The sequence below is a fragment of the Anomaloglossus baeobatrachus genome, chromosome 3, assembly GCF_048569485.1.
Source record: "Anomaloglossus baeobatrachus isolate aAnoBae1 chromosome 3, aAnoBae1.hap1, whole genome shotgun sequence".
Taxonomy (NCBI): Eukaryota; Metazoa; Chordata; class Amphibia; order Anura; family Aromobatidae; genus Anomaloglossus; species Anomaloglossus baeobatrachus.
The window spans coordinates 678358024-678382854 of NC_134355.1; the positions used below are offsets into that span (position 1 = coordinate 678358024).

Below are 24831 nucleotides of genomic sequence, written 5' to 3' on the forward strand. Positions count from 1 at the left end.
AGGAGACGCCCTGGAAGGGGATGTATACAAGAAGGGGGGAATATATACCAAAAGGGGACAAAAACCAGGATGGGAACGACATTATACTAGAATGTGCACAGGAGGGGGGATATATATACACACCAGGAAAGGCCCTGGAAGGGGACATATATACAAGGAAGGAGACAGAAACCAGGATGGGGACATATATACCAGAATGGGCTCAGGAGGGAGATATACATATTATACATATACACCAGGAGGGGTCCTGGTGGGGAACATATATACAAGAAGGAGGTCATAGATGCCAGGAAGGGGACAAAAACCATAATGGGGACAATATACCATAATGTGCCCAGGATGGGGATATAAATATACACCAGGAAAGGCCCTGGAAAAGAACATATATAGAAGAAGAAGGACATATATACAAGGAAGGGGACGAAAACTAGGATGGGGACATATATATCAGAATGTGCCCAGGAGGGGGATATATATACCAGGAAGGAGACATATATACCAGGAGGATATTGTACAGAGGGGTGTTGTGTGTGTGTGTGTGTGTGTATATGTGTGTGTTTGGGTGGGGGGGAGATAGTATACAGAGGAGAAGTGTGTGTGTGAGGAGTGAAGATATCTATATATATAATTGCCTTATTCTGTCTGTCTGTCTGTCTTGCTCCAAAATTGTGTCACCGTGACATTGTGTCACCGTGACAGTGTCGTTACAGTGACAACTGTCGGATTGGCCGCTGGGCTCGGCCTGGCCCCGTCCCCCCACGGATTGGCCGCTCGCCTCATCCTGGCCCCGCCCCCGCATGGATTAGCCGCTCGCCCCGGCCCGCCACACGCATCGCCCGCTCCATCGTACACCGGCTCCCGGTACACATGTGCACATGTGCAGGGAGCCGGCATACACTGACGCCTCGCCCGCTCGCCCCCGCCACACGTTGGCACACTCGGCCCCGGCCCCGGCGGACATAACCTTGCGATGCTGGGATCGTGACGGAGCCGGTGTACGCTGGTAACCATGATACACATCGCGTAACTATAGGAAGCGCTTCCCTTAGTTACCCGATGTGTATCATGGTTACCAGCATACACCGGCTCTCGGTACTCATGTGCAGGGAGCTGGCATACGCTGACGCCTCGCCCGCTCAGCCCCGCCCCTGGCACACGTTGCCACGCTCGGACCCACCCCCGGCGGCCCCAGCATGGGGGATGGAGCACGATAGGGGGTGTGCAGCATGGAGGATGGAGCACGATGGGGGGTGTGCAGCATGGAGGATGGAGCACGATGGGGGGTGTGCAGCATGGGAGATGTAGCACAATGGGGGGTGCGCAGCATGGGGGATGGAGCACGATGGGGGGTGTGCAGCATGGGAGATGGAGCACGATGGGGGGTGCGCAGCATGGAGGATGGAGCACGATGGGGGGGTGCAGCATGGGGGATAGAGCATGATGGGGGGTGCGCAGCATGGGGGATGGAGCACGATGGGGGGTGCGCAGCATGTCGGATGGAGCACGATGGGGGAGAGCAGCATGGGAGATGGAGCACGATAGGGGGTGCGCAGCATGGGGGTTGGAGTACAATAGGGGGTGCACAGCATGGGGGATGGAGCACGATGGGGGGTGTGCAGCATGGGGGATGGAGCACGATGAGGGGTGCGCAGCATGGGGGATGGAGCACGATGGGGATGCGCAGCATGGGGGAAGGAGCACGATGGGGGGTGCGCAGTATGGGGGATGGAGCACGATGGGGGTGCACACCTCCCCCCAAAACACACACACACCGCCACACGCGCACCGCACAACACACCACACACACACTGGGAACCACAAACACCGCCCTACACAGACACCCACACACACACAGAAAACGCCGCACACACACAACACGCAAACACCGAGCCATACATAAATATACGCACATACCGCGCCACACACACACACATTGCACAAAACATACCTCCCCCCAAAACACACACACGCACTCCACACCCACACAAACCGCGCAACACACACAGCACCACACACACAGAACGCTGCAGACACACAGCGCTCCACAAACAACGCAACACACACAACGCAACACACATATAACACCGCTCTCACCCCCCCACCCAGACAACACCCAGAACATTTACAGCGCCCTACACAAACACTTGGTAACTACACACAACAACAACAATCAAATCAATCTATCTATCTATCTATATATATATATATATATATATAAAACAAAAATCATACATTAACTACATAATACGTAAATTCTAGAATACCCGATGCGTTAGAATCGGGCCACCTTCTAGTATATTATATATATACATATACATATATATATATATATACAGTATATATATATATATATATATTATACAAAAAGAGGGGCAGCTTGTGTCGAGGATAGCATACAAAGGGGCAATGTACTCGAGGGATAATATACAGAAGAGCAATGTGTGGGGGGATATTATACAGAGTGGCAGTGTGCGTGGGGGTGGATATTATACAGAGGGGTAGAGTGTGGGGGGGATAGTATACAGAGGTGCATTCTGTGTGTGTGAATATTATACAGTGGGGCAGTGTGTGTGTGGGGGGATATTATACAGTGGGGCAGTGTGTGTGTGGGGGGATATTACACATGTCGTCAAAATTGTTGGTACCCCTGATTTAATGAAAGAAAAACCCACAATGGTCACAGAAATAACTTGAATCTGACAAAAGTAATAGTAAATAAAATAAACAATGAAATGAACAAATGAAAGTCAGACATTGCTGCTTTTCTGCTCAACGGGATTTGTTTTAAAATAAAACTCATGAAATCAGCCTAGACAGAAATGATGGTCCCTTCCTCCTTAACTTAATATTTGGTTGAACAACCTTTTGAGGCAATCACTGCAATCAGACGATTCCTGTAACTGTCAATGAGACTTCTGCTCCTCTCCACAGGTATTTTGGCCGCTCCTCAAGAGTAAACTGTGAAGGTCGCCTTTTCCAGATGTTTCAGCTTTTTTAAAGATGTTCAATAGGATTTAGGTCAGGGCTCATAGAAGCCACTTCAGAATAGTCCAATGTTTTTCTCTTAGCCATTCTTGGGGGTTTTTAGCTCTGTGTTTTGGGTCATTATCCTGTTGGAAGACCCATGACCTGCGACTTGAACATGCTTGTCTATAATTTTCTTTCTAATCTCCTGAGACAACTCTTTCCTTTGCTTCCTCTGGTGCATGTTGAGTGTGATACACACCATGTCACCAAACAGCACAGTGAATATCTGTATCTGTAGCCCTATATACAGGCCACTGACTGATTACAAGACTGTAGTCACCTGTGATGCTAATTATTGGACACACTTTGATGTAACATGTACCTTTTGTCACATTATTTTCAGGGGCATCATCATTTCTGTCCAGGCCTGTTTCACGAGTTGAATGTTTTTAAAAATTCTGTGGAAGCAAAAAAGTAGCAATGTCTGACTTTCATTTGTTAATTTTCATCGTTTGTTTTATGTATTATTACTTTTGTCAGATTCACGTTATTTCTGTTGCCAAAGTGGGTTTTTCTTTCATTAAACCAGGGTTACCAACAATTTTGACCATGAGTGTATATAGTGGACCAGTGTATATGTGGGGGTAATATTATATAGAGGAGCAGTGTGAGCGTGGATGTTATACAGAGGAGTAGTGTGTGTGTGGGGATATTATACAGAGGAGCAGTGTGTGTGGGAGAGATATTATACAGAGAAGCAGTGTGTGTGGGGGGGATATTATACAAAAGAGCTCTGTGTGGGGGGGATATTATACAGAGGAGTTGTGTGTGTGGGGGGATATTGTAACGAGGAGCTGTGTGTGGGAGGGATATTATACAAAGAAGCAGTGTGTGTGTGAAAGATATTATACAGAGGAGTAGTGTGTGTAAGGGAAATATACAGAGGAGCAGTGTACATGTGGGGATATTATACACGGGGCATTGTGTGTAGGTATGTTATACAGAGAAGCAGTGTGTTTGGGTGGATATTATATATGGGGCAGTGTGGGCGAGATATTATGGAGAGGGTCAGTGTAGAGGGTGTATTATTAAATTTCTGAGGGAAATGCTTCATTTTCTGGAACAATTTCAAGGGTGCCAACACTATTTGCTATGACTATGTGTGTGTTTGAGCGGTGCAGGCGGAACTGGGGTGGAGCCTGTGTGGAGTCTCAAGGGTGCCCAAAAATTGTGCCAGTATGGGGCCCTGAAATTCCTAGTGGTGACCCTGTACAAGAATAGAACTACTATAATACTGCAGCCTATGTACAAGAATATAACTATTATAATACTGCCCCTATGTACAAGAACATAACTACTATAATACTGCCCCTATGTACAAGAATATAACTACTATAATACTGCCCCTATGTACAAGAATATAACTACTATAATACTGCCCTTATGTAGAAGAATATAACTACTATAATACTGCTCCCTATATACAAGAATATAACTACTATAATACTGCCCCCTATGTACAAGAATATAACTATTATAATACTGCCCCCTATGTACAGGAATATAACTACTATAATACTGCCCACTATGTACAAGAATATAACTACTATAATACTGCCCTTATGTACAAGAATATAACTACTATAATACTGCTCCTGTGTACAAGAATATAACTATTATAATACTGCCCCCTATGTACAGGAATATAACTACTATAATACTGCTCCTATGTACAAGAATATAACTACTATAATACTGCCCTTATGTACAAGAATATAACTACTATAATACTGCCACCTATGTACAAGAATATAACTACTATAATACTGCCACCTATGTACAAGAATATAACTACTGTAATACTGCCCCTATGTACAAGAATATAACTACTATAATACTGCCCCTATGTACAAGAATATAACCACTATAATACTGCTCCTATGTACAAGAATATAACTACTATAATACTGCCCCCTATATACAACAATATAACTACTATAATACTGCCTCTATGTACAAGAATATAACTAATATAATACTGCTCCTATGTACAGGAATATAACTGCTATAATACTGCCCCTATGTACAAGAAAATAACTACAATAATACTGCCCCTATGTACAAGAATATAACTACTATAATACTGCTCCTATATACAAGAATATAACTACTATAATACTGCCACCTATGTACAAGAATATAACTACTATAATACTGCCACCTATGTACAAGAATATAACTACTATAATACTGCTCCTATGTACAGGAATATAACTACCATAATACTGCCCCTATGTACAAAAATATAACTACTATAATACTGCCCCCTATGTACAAGAATATAACTACTATAATACTGCCTCTATGTACAAGAATATAACTACTATAATACTGCCCCTATGTACAAAAATATAACTACCATAATACTGCTCCTATATACAAGAATATAACTACTATAATATTGCCCCTATGTACAAGAATATAACTACTATAATACTGCCCCCTATGTACAAGAATATAACTACTATAATACTGCATTAGCAAAAATATAAGTATTATAATACTGCCACTATATACAGGGTTATAGCAACTATAATATTATCGTTATGTAAGCATTGAAGTTTCTGAAGTATGATAATGGTAGGGAGAATAATGTAAACAGCAGGTGAATTCCAAACCACAGTCATAATATATACAATACAAGCTCTGCTTTAAACATTCAGACAGCTCTATGCCAAAAAGTTTATATTAAGACTTGTTTTCTATACAGGGACAGTTGTGTTCCAGCCATTCATTCACCTATTGGTCTGATAAAATAAGTAAAAAAATCTTTACTGACTACAGAAATATACTGCTCTAATTTGTTTTTATCTAAAACAATATAACTACTATAATACTGCCCCCTATGTACAAGAATATAACTACTATAATACTGCCCCCTATGTACAAGAATATAACTACTATAATACTGCCCCTATGTACAAGAATATAACTACTATAATACTGCTCCCTATGTACAAGAATATAACTACTATAATACTGCCCCCTATGTACAAGAATATAACTACTATAACACTGCTCCTATGTACAAGAATATAACTACTATAATACTGCCCCTATGTACAAGAATATAACTACTATAATACTGCCCCTATGTACAAGAATATAACTACTATAATACTGCTCCTATGTACAAGAATATAACTACTATAATACTGCCCCCTATGTACAAGAATATAACTACTATAATACTGCCCCTATGTACAAGAATATAACTACTATAATACTGCTCCTATGTACAAGAATATAACTACTATAATACTGCCCCTATGTACAAGAATATAACTACTATAACACTGCTCCTATGTACAAGAATATAGCTACTATAATACTGCCCCTATGTACAAGAATATAACTACTATAATACTGCCCCTATGTACAAGAATATAACTACTATAATACTGCCCCCTATGTACAAGAATATAACTACTATACTACTGCCCCCTATGTACAAGAATATAACTACTAGAATACTGTCCCTATGTACAAGAATATAACTACTATAATACTGCCCCCTATGTACAAGAATATAACTACTATAATACTGCCCCTATGTACAAGAAAATAACTACTATAATACTGCCCTATGTACAAGAATATAACTACTATAATACTGCCCCCTATGTACAAGAATATAACTGCTATAATACTGCCCCCTATGTACAAGAATATAACTACTATAATACTGCCCCTATGTACAAGAAAATAACTACTATAATACTGCCCTATGTACAAGAATATAACTACTATAATACTGCTCCTATGTACAAGAATATAACTACTATAATACTGCTCCTATGTACAAGAATATAACTACTATAATACTGCCCCCTATGTACAAGAATATAACTACTATAACACTGCTCCTATGTACAAGAATATAACTACTATAATACTGCCCCTATGTACAAGAATATAACTACTATAATTCTGCCCCTATGTACAAGAATATAACTACTATAATACTGCTCCTATGTACAAGAATATAACTACTATAATACTGCCCCCTATGTACAAGAATATAACTACTATAATACTGCCCCCTATGTACAAGAATATAACTACTATAATACTGCTCCTATGTACAAGAATATAACTACTATAATACTGCCCCTATGTACAAGAATATAACTACTATAACACTGCTCCTATGTACAAGAATATAGCTACTATAATACTGCCCCTATGTACAAGAATATAACTACTATAATACTGCCCCTATGTACAAGAATATAACTACTATAATACTGCCCCCTATGTACAAGAATATAACTACTATACTACTGCCCCCTATGTACAAGAATATAACTACTATAATACTGTCCCTATGTACAAGAATATAACTACTATAATACTGCCCCCTATGTACAAGAATATAACTACTATAATACTGCCCCTATGTACAAGAAAATAACTACTATAATACTGCCCTATGTACAAGAATATAACTACTATAATACTGCCCCCTATGTACAAGAATATAACTGCTATAATACTGCCCCCTATGTACAAGAATATAACTACTATAATACTGCCCCTATGTACAAGAAAATAACTACTATAATACTGCCCTATGTACAAGAATATAACTACTATAATACTGCCCCCTATGTACAAGAATATAACTACTATAATACTGCTCCTATGTACAAGAATATAACTACTATAATACTGCCCCTATGTACAAGAATATAACTACTATAATACTGCCCCCTATGTACAAGAATAGAACTACTATAATACTGCCCCTCTGTACAAGAATATAACTACTATAATACTGTCCCTATGTACAAGAATATAACTACTATAATACTGCTCCTATGTACAAGAATATAACTACTATAATACTGCCCCCTATGTACAAGAATATAACTACTGTAATACTGCCCCTATGTACAAGAATATAACTACTATAATACTGCCCCTATGTACAAGAATATAACTACTATAATACTGCCCCTATGTACAAGAATATAACTACTATAATACTGCCCCCTATGTACAAGAATATAACTACTATACTACTGCCCCCTATGTACAAGAATATAACTACTAGAATACTGTCCCTATGTACAAGAATATAACTACTATAATACTGCCCCCTATGTACAAGAATATAACTACTATAATACTGCCCCTATGTACAAAAAAATAACTACTATAATACTGCTCCTATGTACAAGAATATAACTACTATAATACTGCCCCCTATATACAAGAATATAACTACTATAATACTGCCCCCTATGTACAAGAATATAACTACTATAACACTGCTCCTATGTACAAGAATATAACTACTATAATACTGCCCCTATGCACAAGAATATAACTACTATAACACTGCTCTTATATACAAGAATATAACTACTATAACACTGCTCCCTATGTACAAGAATATAACTACTATAATACTGCCCCCTATATACAAGAATATAACTACTATAATATTGCCCCCTATGTACAAGAATATAACTACTATAACACTGCTCCTATGTACAAGAATATAACTACTATAATACTGCCCCTATGCACAAGAATATAACTACTATAACACTGCTCTTATATACAAGAATATAACTACTATAACACTGCTCCTATGTACAAGAATATAACTACTATAATACTGCCCCTATGTACAAGAAAATAACTACTATAATACTGCCCTATGTACAAGAATATAACTACTATAATACTGCCCCCTATGTACAAGAATATAACTGCTATAATACTGCCCCCTATGTACAAGAATATAACTACTATAATACTGCCCCTATGTACAAGAAAATAACTACTATAATACTGCCCTATGTACAAGAATATAACTACTATAATACTGCTCCTATGTACAAGAATATAACTACTATAATACTGCTCCTATGTACAAGAATATAACTACTATAATACTGCCCCCTATGTACAAGAATATAACTACTATAACACTGCTCCTATGTACAAGAATATAACTACTATAATACTGCCCCTATGTACAAGAATATAACTACTATAATTCTGCCCCTATGTACAAGAATATAACTACTATAATACTGCTCCTATGTACAAGAATATAACTACTATAATACTGCCCCCTATGTACAAGAATATAACTACTATAATACTGCCCCCTATGTACAAGAATATAACTACTATAATACTGCTCCTATGTACAAGAATATAACTACTATAATACTGCCCCTATGTACAAGAATATAACTACTATAACACTGCTCCTATGTACAAGAATATAGCTACTATAATACTGCCCCTATGTACAAGAATATAACTACTATAATACTGCCCCTATGTACAAGAATATAACTACTATAATACTGCCCCCTATGTACAAGAATATAACTACTATACTACTGCCCCCTATGTACAAGAATATAACTACTATAATACTGTCCCTATGTACAAGAATATAACTACTATAATACTGCCCCCTATGTACAAGAATATAACTACTATAATACTGCCCCTATGTACAAGAAAATAACTACTATAATACTGCCCTATGTACAAGAATATAACTACTATAATACTGCCCCCTATGTACAAGAATATAACTGCTATAATACTGCCCCCTATGTACAAGAATATAACTACTATAATACTGCCCCTATGTACAAGAAAATAACTACTATAATACTGCCCTATGTACAAGAATATAACTACTATAATACTGCCCCCTATGTACAAGAATATAACTACTATAATACTGCTCCTATGTACAAGAATATAACTACTATAATACTGCCCCTATGTACAAGAATATAACTACTATAATACTGCCCCCTATGTACAAGAATAGAACTACTATAATACTGCCCCTCTGTACAAGAATATAACTACTATAATACTGTCCCTATGTACAAGAATATAACTACTATAATACTGCTCCTATGTACAAGAATATAACTACTATAATACTGCCCCCTATGTACAAGAATATAACTACTGTAATACTGCCCCTATGTACAAGAATATAACTACTATAATACTGCCCCTATGTACAAGAATACAACTACTATAATACTGCCCCTATGTACAAGAATATAACTACTATAATACTGCCCCCTATGTACAAGAATATAACTACTATACTACTGCCCCCTATGTACAAGAATATAACTACTAGAATACTGTCCCTATGTACAAGAATATAACTACTATAATACTGCCCCCTATGTACAAGAATATAACTACTATAATACTGCCCCTATGTACAAAAAAATAACTACTATAATACTGCTCCTATGTACAAGAATATAACTACTATAATACTGCCCCCTATATACAAGAATATAACTACTATAATACTGCCCCCTATGTACAAGAATATAACTACTATAACACTGCTCCTATGTACAAGAATATAACTACTATAATACTGCCCCTATGTACAAGAATATAACTACTATAATACTGCCCCCTATGTACAAGAATATAACTACTATAACACTGCTCCTATGTACAAGAATATAACTACTATAATACTGCCCCTATGCACAAGAATATAACTACTATAACACTGCTCTTATATACAAGAATATAACTACTATAACACTGCTCCTATGTACAAGAATATAACTACTATAATACTGCCCCCTATATACAAGAATATAACTACTATAATACTGCCCCCTATGTACAAGAATATAACTACTATAATACTGCCCCCTATGTACAAGAATATAACTACTATAACACTGCTCCTATGTACAAGAATATAACTACTATAACACTGCTCTTATATACAAGAATATAACTACTATAATACTGCCCCTATGTACAAGAATATAACTACTATAATACTGCTCCTATGTACAAGAATATAACTACTATAATACTGCCCCTATGTACAAGAATATAACTACTATAATACTGCCCCTATGTACAAGAATATAACTACTATAATACTGCCCGCTATGTAGATGAATATAATTATTATAATACCGCCCCTAAAGTCATGACTGTAAGTATTGCACCCTTGATATTGTTGTTTTGTAAGTCATAAAAGTGATGCGTTCCCCAGTAAATGCTTCCCATACAGCAGGATCCAGAATACAGGACCCCGTTATTATTTCCTATAAGAGGATATGATATTGGGGTGCTGGCTGTGATCTTGTGCAGCCTCGTAGGGAGCCGTGTGAGGTGCACGATGACTTTTAACACTTTCTTATATAAAACACAAGCTCCTCAGTCGCGCTTCTGACTTCCCTTTGATCTTTCCATCTATGATAATGCCCTGAGGGGGAATATGTCACTCCCTGCAATATGGGGGAAAATATCACTTCCTGCAATATGGGGGATTATGTCACTTCCTGCAATATGGGGGATTATGTCACTTCCTGCAATATGGGGGATTATGTCACTTCCTGCAATATGGGGGATTATGTCACTTCCTGCAATATGGGGGATTATGTCACTTCCTGTAATATGGGGGATTATGTCACTTCCTGCAATATGGGAGATTATGTCACTTCCTGCAATATGGGGGATTATGTCACTTCCTGCAATATGGGGGATTATGTCACTTCCTGCAATATGGGGGATTATGTCACTTCCTGCAATATGGGGGATTATGTCACTTCCTGCAATATGGGGGATTATGTCACTTCCTGCAATATGGGGGATTATGTCACTTCCTGCAATATGGGGGATTATGTCACTTCCTGCAATATGGGGGATTATGTCACTTCCTGCAATATGGGGGATTATGTCACTTCCTGCAATATGGGGGATTATGTCACTCCCCGCAATATGGGAGATTATGTCACTCCTACCTGTTGCTGACTTTGCTCCTCCAGATTGAGTTTCACCTCCAAGGACTGACGAGCTTCAAGAAAGGCTTTTCGATGTTTACGATCCGCCATGTAGTAGGACATGATGCCGACAGTGATTGTACACAGGTAGATGGCTATATTGGACAAGACCTAAGGAGAAAGCAAAAATAGATGGATTTATCTATATATATAATTGCCTTATTCTGTCTGTCTGTCTGTCTGTCTGTCTGTCTGTCTGTCTGTCTGTCTGTCTGTCATGCTCCGAAATTGTGTCCTTACGGTGACACAAAGCTGATTGGCCGCTGGGCTCGCCATGGCCCCGCCCCCCACACGGATTGGCCTCTCGCCCCGGCTCTCTGCAGGCCCCGCCCCCTCACGCAATGCACGCTCGCTGTGGCCCAACTGACACGGGGCTCCGATTCCCAGGTGAGTACACACACATCAGATCACACTCACACTCACTCTCACACATCACATCCACACACTCACAACATGCTGGGATATCGCTTGCTTCTACACCGGCTCCGTCAGGATCCCGGCAGCGCCAGACATAACCTTGCGATGCTGGGATCTTAACGGAGGCCGTGAAAGCTGGTAACCATTATACACATCGGGTAACTAAGGTCCCTTAGTTACCCGATGTGTATCATAGTTACCAGTGTACACCGGCTCACACTCACTCTCACACACACATCACACACACATCACATCGCATCCACACATCAAGGTCCTGCAGCTGCAGAACATACATAACATAACAGCACACACATAACAGCACACACATAACAGCACACACACACACATACACAAATCAGATCACACTCACTCACACCTCACACATCACATCGCATCCACATACTCACAACATCCTGGGATATCGCTTGCTTCTCGGCGGCGGTACTGTGCTGTGAGCTTCCAGGACCTGACGGAGGATCACATGGCCAGAAGCATGTGATATCCCCGGATGTTGTGAGTATCAGCGCGTATGTGCAATATCGTCAGTGTCTGTGTGTGTGAGTGTATGCGATCGGGTGTGTGTGAGTGTATGCGATCGGGTGTGTGTGAGTGTATGCGATCGGGTGTGTGTGTGAGTGTATGCGATCGGGTGTGTGTGAGTGTATGCGATCGGGTGTGTGTGTGAGTGTATGCGATCGGGTGTGGTGTGTGAGTGTATGCGATCGGGTGTGTGTGTGAGTGTATGCGATCGGGTGTGTGTGAGTGTATGCGATCGGGTGTGTGTGTGTGTGTGAGTGGATGCGATCGGGTGTGGGTGAGTGTCGGCAGAGGAGCACGGCGTGCTGGAGGAGGCTGGGAGCAGAGAGGCTGATCTTGGGGAAGGCTGGGAGGGGGGGGCTGATGCTGAGGGAGGCTGGAAGGAGAGAGGCTGAGCAAACGTGCTCCATCCGCCATACTGCGCACTCCCCATCGTGCTGCATCCCCCATGCTGCGCACTCCCAAACGTGGTCCATCCGCCATGCTGCGCACTCCCAAACGTGGTCCATCCGCCATGCTGCGCACTCCCAAACGTGGTCCATCCGCCATGCTGCGCACTCCCAAACGTGCTCCATCCGCCATGCTGCGCACTCCCAAACGTGCTCCATCCGCCATACTGCGCACTCCCCATCGTGCACCATCCGGCATGCTGCGCACTCCTAAGCGGATGGAGCATGATGGGGGGTGCGCAGCATGGCGGATGGAGCACGTTTGGGAGTGCGCAGCATGGCGGATGGAGCACGTTTCGGAGTGCGCAGCATGACGGATGGAGCACGTTTGGGAGTGCGCAGCATGACGGATGGAGCATGTTTGGGAGTGCGCAGCATGCCGGATGGTGCACGATGGGGAGTGCGCAGTATGGCGGATGGAGCACGTTTGGGAGTGCGCAGTATGGCGGTTGGAGCACGTTTCGGAGTGCGCAGCATGGCGGATGGAGCACGTTTGGGAGTGCGCAGCATGGCGGATGGACCACGTTTGGGAGCGCGCAGCATGGCGGATGGAGCACGTTTGGGAGTGCGCAGCATGGCGGATGGAGCACGTTTGGAAGTGCGCAGCATGGCGGATGGAGCACGTTTGGGAGTGCGCAGCATGGCGGATGGAGCACGTTTGGGAGTGCGCAGCATGCCGGATGGTGCACGATGGGGAGTGCGCAGTATGGCGGATGGAGCACGTTTGGGAGTGCGCAGCATGGCGGATGGAGCACGTTTGGGAGTGCGCAGCATGGCGGATGGACCACGTTTGGGAGTGCGCAGCATGGCGGATGGAGCACGTTTGGGAGTGCGCAGCATGGCGGATGGAGCACGTTTGGGAGTGCGCAGCATGGCGGGTGGAGCACGTTTGGGAGTGCGCAGCATGGCGGATGGAGCATGATAGGGGGTGCGCAGCATGGCGGATGGAGCACGTTTGGGAGTGCGCAGCATGGCGGATGGAGCACGTTTGGGAGTGTGCAGCATGGCGGATAGAGCACGATGGGGAGTGCACAGTATGGCGGATGGAGCACGTTTGGGAGTGCGCAGTATGGCGGATGGAGCACGTTTCGGAGTGCGCAGCATGGCGGATGGAGCACGTTTGGGAGTGCGCAGCATGGCGGATGGACCACGTTTGGGAGCGCGCAGCATGGCGGATGGAGCACGTTTGGGAGTGCGCAGCATGGCGGATGGAGCACGTTTGGAAGTGCGCAGCATGGCGGATGGAGCACGTTTGAGAGTGCGCAGCATGGCAGATGGAGCACGTTTGGGAGTGCGCAGCATGCCGGATGGTGCACGATGGGGAGTGCGCAGTATGGCGGATGGAGCACGTTTGGGAGTGCGCAGCATGGCGGATGGAGCACGTTTGGGAGTGCGCAGCATGGCGGATGGACCACGTTTGGGAGTGCGCAGCATGGCGGATGGAGCACGTTTGGGAGTGCGCAGCATGGCGGATGGAGCACGTTTGGGAGTGCGCAGCATGGCGGGTGGAGCACGTTTGGGAGTGCGCAGCATGGCGGATGGAGCATGATAGGGGGTGCGCAGCATGGCGGATGGAGCACGTTTGGGAGTGTGCAGCATGGCGGATAGAGCACGATGGGGAGTGCGCAGCATGGGGGATGGAGCACGATGGGAGGTGCACACCTCCCCCCAACACACACACACACGCGCACTGCACAACACACACACACTAGGAATCACAAACAACGCCCTACACAGACACCCACACACACAGACAACGCTGCACACACAAATATACGCACATACTGCACAACACACACATTGCTCAAAACATACCTCCCCCCAAAACACACCACACCCACACAAACCGCACAACACACACACACAACGCTACAGACACACAGCGCTCCACAAACAACGCAACACACGCAACACACATACAACACCGCTCTCACCCCCCGCGACACTCAGAACATGTACAGCGCCCTACACAAACACTTCGTAACTACACACAACAACATCTATATATATAACAAAAATCATACATGAACTACACAATACGTAAATTCTAGAATACCCGATGCGTAGAATCGGGCCACCTTCTAGTCTATATATATAATTGCCTTATTCTGTCTGTCTATCTGTCTGTCTGTCATGCTCCAAAATTGTGTCCTTACGGTGACACAAAGCTGATTGGCCGCTGGGCTCGCCATGGCCCCGCCCCCCCACACCGATTGGCCGCTCGCCCAGGCTGCGCCCCCACACGGATTGGCCAGCCGCTCGCCCAGGCTCCGCCCCCCCCACAGATTGGCCTCTCGCCCCGGCACCCTGCAGGCATTGGCAATTCGGCAACGTCACGCCCCGCCCCCCTCACGCAATGCACGCTAGCTCTGGCCCCGCCCCCTCCCTACCCCCGCGCATTCCCCGAACTGACACGGCTGTCACCGAGGTGAGTACTGTACTCCCCCCCCCCCCTCCGCGCATTCCCCGAACTGACACGGCTGTCACCGAGGTGAGTACTGTACTCCCCCCCCCCCTCCGCGCATTCCCCGAACTGACACGGCTGTCACCGAGGTGAGTACTGTACATTCCCCCCCCTCCCCCCCTCCGCGCATTCCCCGAACTGACACGGCTGTCACGGAGGTGAGTACTGTACTCCCCCCCCCCCCCCCCCCCCCCCCCACCACCCCCCCGGCGATATCGTCAGTGTCTGTGTGTGAGTGGATGCGATCGGGTGTGTGTGAGTGGATGCGATCGGGTGTGTGTGAGTGGATGCGATCGGGTGTGTGTGAGTGGATGCGATCGGGTGTGTGTGAGTGGATGCGATCGGGAGTGTGTGAGTGGATGCGATCGGGTGTGTGTGAGTGGATGCGATCGGGTGTGTGTGAGTGGATGCGATCGGGTGTGTGTGAGTGGATGCGATCGGGTGTGTGTGAGTGGATGCGATCGGGTGTGTGTGAGTGGATGCGATCGAGTGTGTGTGAGTGGATGCGATCGGGTGTGTGAGTGTCGGCAGAGGAGCACGGCGTGCTGGAGGAGGCTGGGAGCAGAGAGGCTGATCATGGGGAAGGCTGGGAAAGGGAGGCTGATGCTGGGGGAGACTGCGAGGGGAAGGCTGATGCTGAAGGAGGCTGGGAGGGGGAGGCTGGGAGGAAGGAGGCTGGGAGGAGAGAGGCTGATCCTGGGGAAGGCTGGGAAGGGGAGGCTGATGCTGAGGGAGGCTGGAAGGAGAGAGGCTGATGCTGGGGGAGGCTGGAAGGAGAGAGGCTGAGGCTGGGAGGAGAGAGGCTGATGCTGGGGAAGGCTGATGCTGAGGGAGGCTGGGAGGGGAAAGCTGATGCTGGGGAAGGCTGGGAGGACGGAGGCTGGGAGGAGAGAGGCTGATCCTGGGGAAGACTGGGAGAGGGAGGCTGATGCTGGGGGAGGCTGGAAGGAGAGAGGCTGATGCTGGGGGAGGCTGGAAGAAGAGAGGCTGATGCTGGGGGAGGCTGATGCTGGGGGAGGCTGGGAGGAGAGAGGCTGATGCTGGGGAAGGCTGGGAGGAGAGAGGCTGATGCTGGGGACAGAGAGGAGAGGCTGATGCTGGGAGGAGAGAGGCTGATGCTGGGATGAGAGAGGCTGATGCTGGGAGGAGAGAGGCTGATGCTGGGGGAGGCTGGGAGGGGGAGGCTGATGCTGGGGGAGGCTGGGACGAGGGAGGCTGATGCTGGTGGAGGCTGATGCTTGGGGAGGCTGATGCTGGGGGAGGCTGGAAGGAGAGAGGCTAATGCTGGTGGAGGCTGATGCTTGGGGAGGCTGATGCTGGGGGAGACTGGGAGGGGAAGGCTGATGCTGAGGGAGGCTGGGAGGGGGAGGCTGGGAGGAAGGAGGCTGGGAGGAGAGAGGCTGATCCTGGGGAAGGCTGGGAACAGGACGCTGATGCTGAGGAAGGCTGGAAGGAGAGAGGCTGATGCTGGGGGAGGCTGGAAGGAGAGAGGCTGATGCTGGTGGAGGCTGATGCTTGGGGAGGCTGATGCTGGGGGAGACTGGGAGCGGAAGGCTGATGCTGAGGGAGGCTGGGAGGGGGAGGCTGGGAGGAAGGAGGCTGGGAGGAGAGAGGCTAATCTTGGGGAATGCTGGGAAGGGGAGGCTGATGCTGAGGGAGGCTGGAAAGAGAGAGGCTGAGGCTGGGAGGAGAGAGGCTGATGCTGGGGAAGGCTGATGCTGAGGGAGTCTGGGAGGGGAAAGCTGATGCTGGGGAAGGCTGGGAGGACGGAGGCTGGGAGGAGAGAGGCTGATCCTGGGGAAGGCTGGGAGAGGGAGGCTGATGCTGGAGGAGGCTGGAAGGAGAGAGGCTGATGCTGGCGGAGGCTGATGCTGGGGGAGGCTGGAAGGAGAGAGGCTGATGCTGGTGGAGGCTGATGCTTGGGGAGGCTGGGAGGAGGGAGGCTGGGAGAGGTAGGCTGAGAGAAGAGAGGCTGATGCACACACACACACACACACACACACACACACACGCGCGCGCGCGCACTGCACAACACACCACACACACACACACTGGGAACCACAAACAACTGCCCTACACAGACACCCACACACACAGACAACGCTGCACACACACAACACCCAACACACAAACACCGCGGCACACACAAATATACGCACATACCGCACAACACACACATTGCACAAAACATACCTCCCCCCAAAACACACCACACACACACAAACCGCGCAACACACACACAACGCTACAGACACACAGCGCTCCACAAACAACGCAACACACGCAACACACATACAACACCGCTCTCACCCCCTGTCACACCCAGACAACACCCAGAACATGTACAGCGCCTACACAAACACTTGGTAACTATACACAACATCTATATATATATATATGTATATAACAAAAATCATACATGAACTACACAATACGTAAATTCTAGAATACCCGATGCGTAGAATCGGGCCACCTTCTAGTAATAAATATCTGTTCAAAAGTAAAGTATATCAAGTACTCTAATCTGTACACCCTCCTTATAGAATAGACCTTCATACAAAGTCACTGCGTACATACATTACATTACTGATCCTGAGTTACCTCCTGTATTATACTCTAGAGCTGCACTCACTATTCTGCTGCTGCAGTCACTGTGTACATACATTACATTACTGATCCTGTACTGATCCTGAGTTACCTCCTGTATTATACTCCAGAGATGCACTCACTATTCTGCTGCTGCAGTCACTGTGTACATACATTACATTACTGATCCTGCATTATACTCCAGAGCTGCACTCACTATTCTGCTGGTGCAGTCACTGTGTACATACATTACTGATCCTGAGTTACCTCCTGTATTATGCTCCAGAGCTGCACTCACTATTCTGCTGGTGCAGTCACTGTGTACATACATTACATTACTGATCCTGAGTTACCTCCTGTATTATACTCCAGAGCTGCACTCACTATTCTGCTGGTGCAGTCACTGTGTACATACATTACATTACTGATCCGGAGTTACCTCCTGTATTATACTCCAGAGATGCACTCACTATTCTGCTGGTGCAGTCCCTGTGTACATACATTACATTACTGATCCTGACATTATGTCTGGGTTTCTGCTGTAATGTGAATCTGTGTAGCTGCTGCCTGTGGGCAAGTGAGGCTGTGGGCAGGTACGGCTGTGGGAAGATACGGCTGTGGCAAGGTACGGCTGTGGCAAGGTACGGCTGTGGCAAGGTACGGCTGTGGCAAGGTACGGCTGTGGCAAGGTACGGCTGTGGCAAGGTGAGGCTGTGGGAAGGTACGGCTGTGGGAAGGTGAGGCTGTGGCAAGGTGAGGCTGTGGGAAGGTGAGGCTGTGGCAAGATGAGGCCGTCGGAAGGTGAGGCCGTGGGAAGGTGAGGCCGTGGGAAGGCGAGGCCATGGGAAGGCGAGGTCGTGGGAAGGTGAGGCCGTGGGCAGGCGAGGCCGTGGGCAGGCGAGGCCGTGGGCAGGCAAGGCCATGAGAAGGCGAGGCCGTGGGAAGGTGAGGCCGTGGGCAGGTGACGCCGTGGGCAGGTGACGCCGTGGGCAGGTGAGGCCGTGGGAAGGTGAGGCCGTGGGAAGGTGCGGCTGTGGGAAGGTGAGGCTGTGGGAAGGTGAGGCTGTGGGAAGGTGAGGCCGTGAGAAGGTGAGGCCGTGAGAAGGTGAGGCCGTGAGAAGGTGAGGCCGTGGGAAGGTGAGGCCGTGGGAAGGTGAGGCTGTGGGCAGGTGAGGCCATGGGCAGGTGAGGCTTTGGGAAGGCGAGGTCATGGGCAGGTGAGGCTGTGGGAAGGCGAGGCCGTGGGCAGGTGAGGCTGTGGGAAGGTGAGGCTGTGGGAAGGTGAGGCTGTGGGAAGGTGAGGCCGTGGGCAGGTGAGGCCGTGGGCAGGTGAGGCCGTGGGCAGGTGAGGCTGTGGCAAGGTGAGGCTGTGGCAAGGTGAGGCTGTGGGCAGCTGAGGCTGTGGGCAGCTGAGGCTGTGGGCAGGTGTGGCTGTGGGCAGCTGAGGCTGTGGGCAGGTGAGGCTGTTGGCAGTGGCCGCCCTGACATCGCTGTGTGCCAGCTGTGCACTATTGCCATGTGCGTTTGCTCCTCGCACAATGTGTATCTCTGTCCCCGGTGACTGCACATACAGCTGCCTCTTATCTCGTGTAATAGGCAGAATTCCTGGCGTTCTTGTGGGGTTTTTCTTTTTAGGTCAGGATTAGGCAGGATTCACGTTGTGTACACAGGATGGAATTACTTAGCCGTGAATCTACCTATTCCTTTCCTGATGTCCTGAAACTCGGTGTCACCATGTGGTATTTTACACAGTAAAACTGCGCTGAAATCTGGGAAAATTGTTACGGTTCCTTTATAATCATCTTTTGTCTTGTCAACACATAACACTGCCCCTCAGGGCTGACTGAAGTGCCGCCAAGAAGTTCAAGAACAGGCAGTGTGCCCAGTAGAGCTGTACGAGACATGTACCAGCGGGCATGAGCTGCGACCAAGATCAGTGACACGTCCGTGAGCTGCGACCACAATCACCAAGGTGTCTGTGAGCTACAACCAAAATCACTGAGGCGTCTGTGAGCTGCGACCAAGATCAGTGATGAGTCTGTGGGTTTGCGACAAAGATCAATATCGTGTCCGTGAGCTGCGACCAAGATCATCGAAGTGTCCGTAAACTACGACCAAGATCAATGACGCAACCGTGAACTATGACCAAGATCAACAACTCGTCCATAAACTACGACCAAGATCAACGACGCGTCTGTGAACTACAACCAAGATCAACGACGTGTCTGTGAACTACGACCAAGATCAACTACACGTCCGTAAACTACGATCAAGATCAACGACGCGTCCCTAAACTACGACCAAGATCATCGACGCGTCCGTAAACTACAATCAAGATCAACAACGCGTCCGTGAACTATAACCAAGATCAACAACACGTCCATAAACTACGACCAAGATCAACGACGTGTCCGTGAATTATGACCAAGATCAACGACGCCTCCATAAACTACGACCAAGAGCAACGACGCATCCGTGAACTACGACCAAGATCAACAACGTGTCCGTAAACTATGACCAAGATCAACGTCAAGTCCGTGAACTACGACCAAGATCAATGACGCGTCCATAAACTACCACCAAGATCAACGACGCGTCTATGCACTATGACCAAGATCAACGACGCATCCGTAAACTACCACCAAGATCAACGACGCATCCATAAACTACCACCAAGATCAACGGCATGTCCGTAAACTACCACCAAGATCAACGACGCATCCGTAAACTACCACCAAGATCAACAACGCGTCCGTAAACTACCACCAAGATCAACGACGCATCCGTAAACTACCACCAAAATCAACGACGCATCTGTAAACTACCACCAAGATCAACGACGCGTCCATAAACTACAACCAAGATCAACGACGCGTCCGTAAACTACCACCAAGATCAACGACGCGTCCGTAAACTACCACCAAGATCAACGACGCGTCCGTAAACTACCACCAAGATCAACGACGCATCCGTAAACTACCACCAAGATCAACGACGCATCCGTAAACTACCACCAAGATCAACGACGCGTCCATAAACTACCACCAAGATCAACGATGCGTCCATGCACTATGACCAAGATCAACGATGCGTCCATAAACTACCACCAAGATCAACAACGCATCCGTAAACTACCACCAAGATCAACGACGCATCCATAAACTACCACCAAGATCAACGGCATGTCCGTAAACTACCACCAAGATCAACGACGCGTCCGTAAACTACCACCAAGATCAACAACGCGTCCGTAAACTACCACCAAGATCAACGACGCGTCCGTAAACTACCACCAAAATCAATGACACATCTGTAAACTACCACCAAGATCAACGACGCGTCCATAAACTACAACCAAGATCAACGACGCGTCCGTAAACTACCACCAAGATCAACGACGCGTCCGTAAACTACCACCAAGATCAACGACGCATCCGTAAACTACCACCAAGATCAACGACGCATCCGTAAACTACCACCAAGATCAACGACGCGTCCATAAACTACCACCAAGATCAACGATGCGTCCATGCACTATGACCAAGATCAACGACGCGTCCGTAAACTACCACCAAGATCAACGACGCGTCTATAAACTACCACCAAGATCAACGACGCGTCCGTAAACTACCACCAAGATCAACGACGCGTCAGTAAACTACCACCAAGATCAATGACGCGTCTGTGAACTATGACCAAGATCAACGACGCATCCGTGAACTATGACCAAGATCAACGACGCGTCCATGAGCTGCGACCAAGATCAGGGATGGGTCTGTGTGCTATGACTAAAATCGACAGCATGGCCCTAGAGTCACCTGTCAGTCGGTGTCACCACTTAACACCGCCATTCATGGCTGACATAATAGTGCCATCACAACACCTACAAAAGTCATGTACCTACATAATAACTCCATAAAGTGTCCAGAAAGTGTTTCCCATAGTGCCTACCATAGAGTCACCACATACTACCACCACACTGGGGAGACATAATAGTGCCATACAGTGCCAAAATTACAGAGCCTAAATACTACCGGAGATAAGTGACCATTTTAAATAATGAGGCGCAGATAAATTGCCGCCCTTGCCAGCTTTCACCCTGCAGGAATTAACTCTCCGGCCCTAGTCGCACGACGCCGGACATTTTTTGAAAATCCCTCGCTGCCCGGCCATAAATGAAGCATTCACACTTCAGAAAATGTTACTAATGTTAATCCTATTTCCCGGCTCAGTCTTAAAATAGTAAGCGCCTGGTTTTCCATAAACTGCTGAGAAGAGCGAGGGGCACAGTCTGCGCTGGTGGAGAAACATTCAGTGCAGCAAATGCGGCCACAGGAAGGTAACTGTGATAACACTGATTAGTGCTCCCTAAAGTTTAACACCCCCCCCCCAGGAAATATGTATTAATGGTGAATTAGGGTGCAATGATCGTGGCTGTATAGGCATTACCACTAACAGTGGTAGCTACACACAGCACTGCCAGCATAGCCACAGAGGTCAATGATGAAAATCTAGCTGACTGCGGTCACCACTAGGAGGAGCTCACTGCACACACAATAACACAGTAAGATCCTGTGCTCCCCTTAGTGGTGTCTGTGCTCCCCTAGTGATGACTGTTTGCCCCATAGTGGTGACGGTGCTACCCCTAGTGGTGACTGTGCTCCCTTAGTGGTGACTGTTCCCCCAGAGTGGTGACTGTTCCCCCATAGTGGTGACTGTGCTCCCCATAGTGGTGACTGTGCTCCCCATAGTGGTGACTGTGCTCCCCATAGTGGTGACTGTGCTCCCCATAGTGGTGACTGTACTACCTGTAGTGGTGACTGTGCTCCCCATAGTGGTGACTGTACTACCTGTAGTGGTGACTGTTCCCCCCATAGTGGAGACTGTGCTCCATCCAGTGGTGACACTGCCCCCCTAGTGGTGACTGTGCTCCCCCATAATGATGACTGTGCTCCCCATAGTGGTGAATGTGCTTCCCATAATGGTGACTGTGCCCCCCCCCCCTTAGTGGTGACTGTGCTTCCCATAGTGGTGACTCTGTTCCCCCATAGTGGTGACTGTGCTCCCCCATAGTGGTGACTGTGCTTCCCATAGTGGTGACTGTGCTCACCATAGTGGTGACTGTGCTCCCCTAGTGGTGACTGTGCTCCCCATAGTGGTGACTGTGCTCCCCATAGTGGTGACTGTGCTCCTCCATAGTGGTGACTGTGCTCCTCCATAGTGGTGACTATGTTCCCCATAGTGGTGACTGTGGTCCCCCATAGTGGTGACTGTGCTCCCTCTAGTGATTATTGTGCTCCCCCATAGTGGTGACTGTGCTCCCCATAGTGGTGACTGTGCTCCCCATAGTGGTGACTGTGCTCCCCCTAGTGGTGACTGTGCTCCCCCTAGTGGTGACTGTGCTCCCCATAGTAGTAACTGTGCTCCCTATAGTGGTGACTGTGCTTCCTTTAGTGGTGACTGTGCTCCCCCTAGTGGTGACTGTGCTCCCCCTAGTGGTGACTGTACTCCCCCATAGTGGTGCCTGTGCTTCCCATAGTGGTGACTGTGCTCCCCCATAGTGGTGACTGTGCTCCCCCTAGTGGTGACTGTACTCCCCCATAGTGGTGACTGTGCTCCCCCATAGTGGTGACTGTGCTCCCCCATAGTGGTGACTGTGCTCCCCATAGTGGTGACTGTGCTCCCACTAGTGGTGACTGTGCTCCCACTAGTGGTTACTGTGCTCCCACTAGTGGTTACTGTGCTCCCCATAGTGGTGACTGTGCTCCCCATAGTGGTGACTGTGCTCCCTATAGTGGTGACTGTGCTCCCCCATAGTGGTGACTGTGCTCCCCCATAGTGTGGTGACTGTGCTCCCCCATAGTGGTTACTGTGCTCCCCCATAGTGGTTACTGTGCTCCCCATAGTGGTGACTGTGCTTCCCATAGTGGTGACTGTGCTCCCCATAGTGGTGACTGTGCTTCCCATGGTGGTGATTGTGCTCCCCATGGTGGTGACTGTGCTCCCCATGGTGGTGACTGTGCTCCCCCATAATGGTGACTGTGCTCCTCCATAGTGGTGACTGTGCTCCCCCATAGTGGTGACTGTGCTCCCCATAGTGGTGACTGTGCTCCCCATAGTGGTGACTGTGCTCCCCATAGTGGTGACTGTGCTCCCCATGGTGGTGACTGTGCTCCCCATAGTGGTGACTCTGCTCCCCCATAGTGGTGACTCTGCTCCCCTAGTGGTGACTGTGCTCCCCCTAGTGGTGACTGTGCTCCCCATAGTGGTGACTGTGCTCTCCCTAGTGGTGACTGTGCTCCCCCTAGTGGTGACTGTGCTCCCCATAGTGGTGACTGTGCTCCCCCTAGTGGTGACTGTGCTCCCCCTAGTGGTGACTGTGCTCCCCATGGTGGTGACTGTGCTCCCCCTAGTGGTGACTGTGCTCCCCCTAGTGGTGACTGTGCTCCCTCTAGTGGTGACTGCTCCCCATAGTGGTGACTGTGCTCCCCATAGTGGTGACTGTGCTTCCCATAGTGGTGACTGT

General features: G+C 47.4%; 1 protein-coding gene across 1 annotated transcript in view; it reads right to left on the bottom strand.

Moving 5' to 3' along the window:
- The window catches only part of LOC142297046 (adenylate cyclase type 3-like), a 176166-nt gene that overhangs the window by 104969 nt on the left and 46366 nt on the right, over positions 1–24831 (bottom strand). The window contains exon 2 of the mRNA XM_075341279.1: positions 11814–11963. Coding sequence (XP_075197394.1) covers positions 11814–11963 — 150 coding nt within the window. The remainder of the gene's footprint in view (positions 1–11813; positions 11964–24831) is intronic.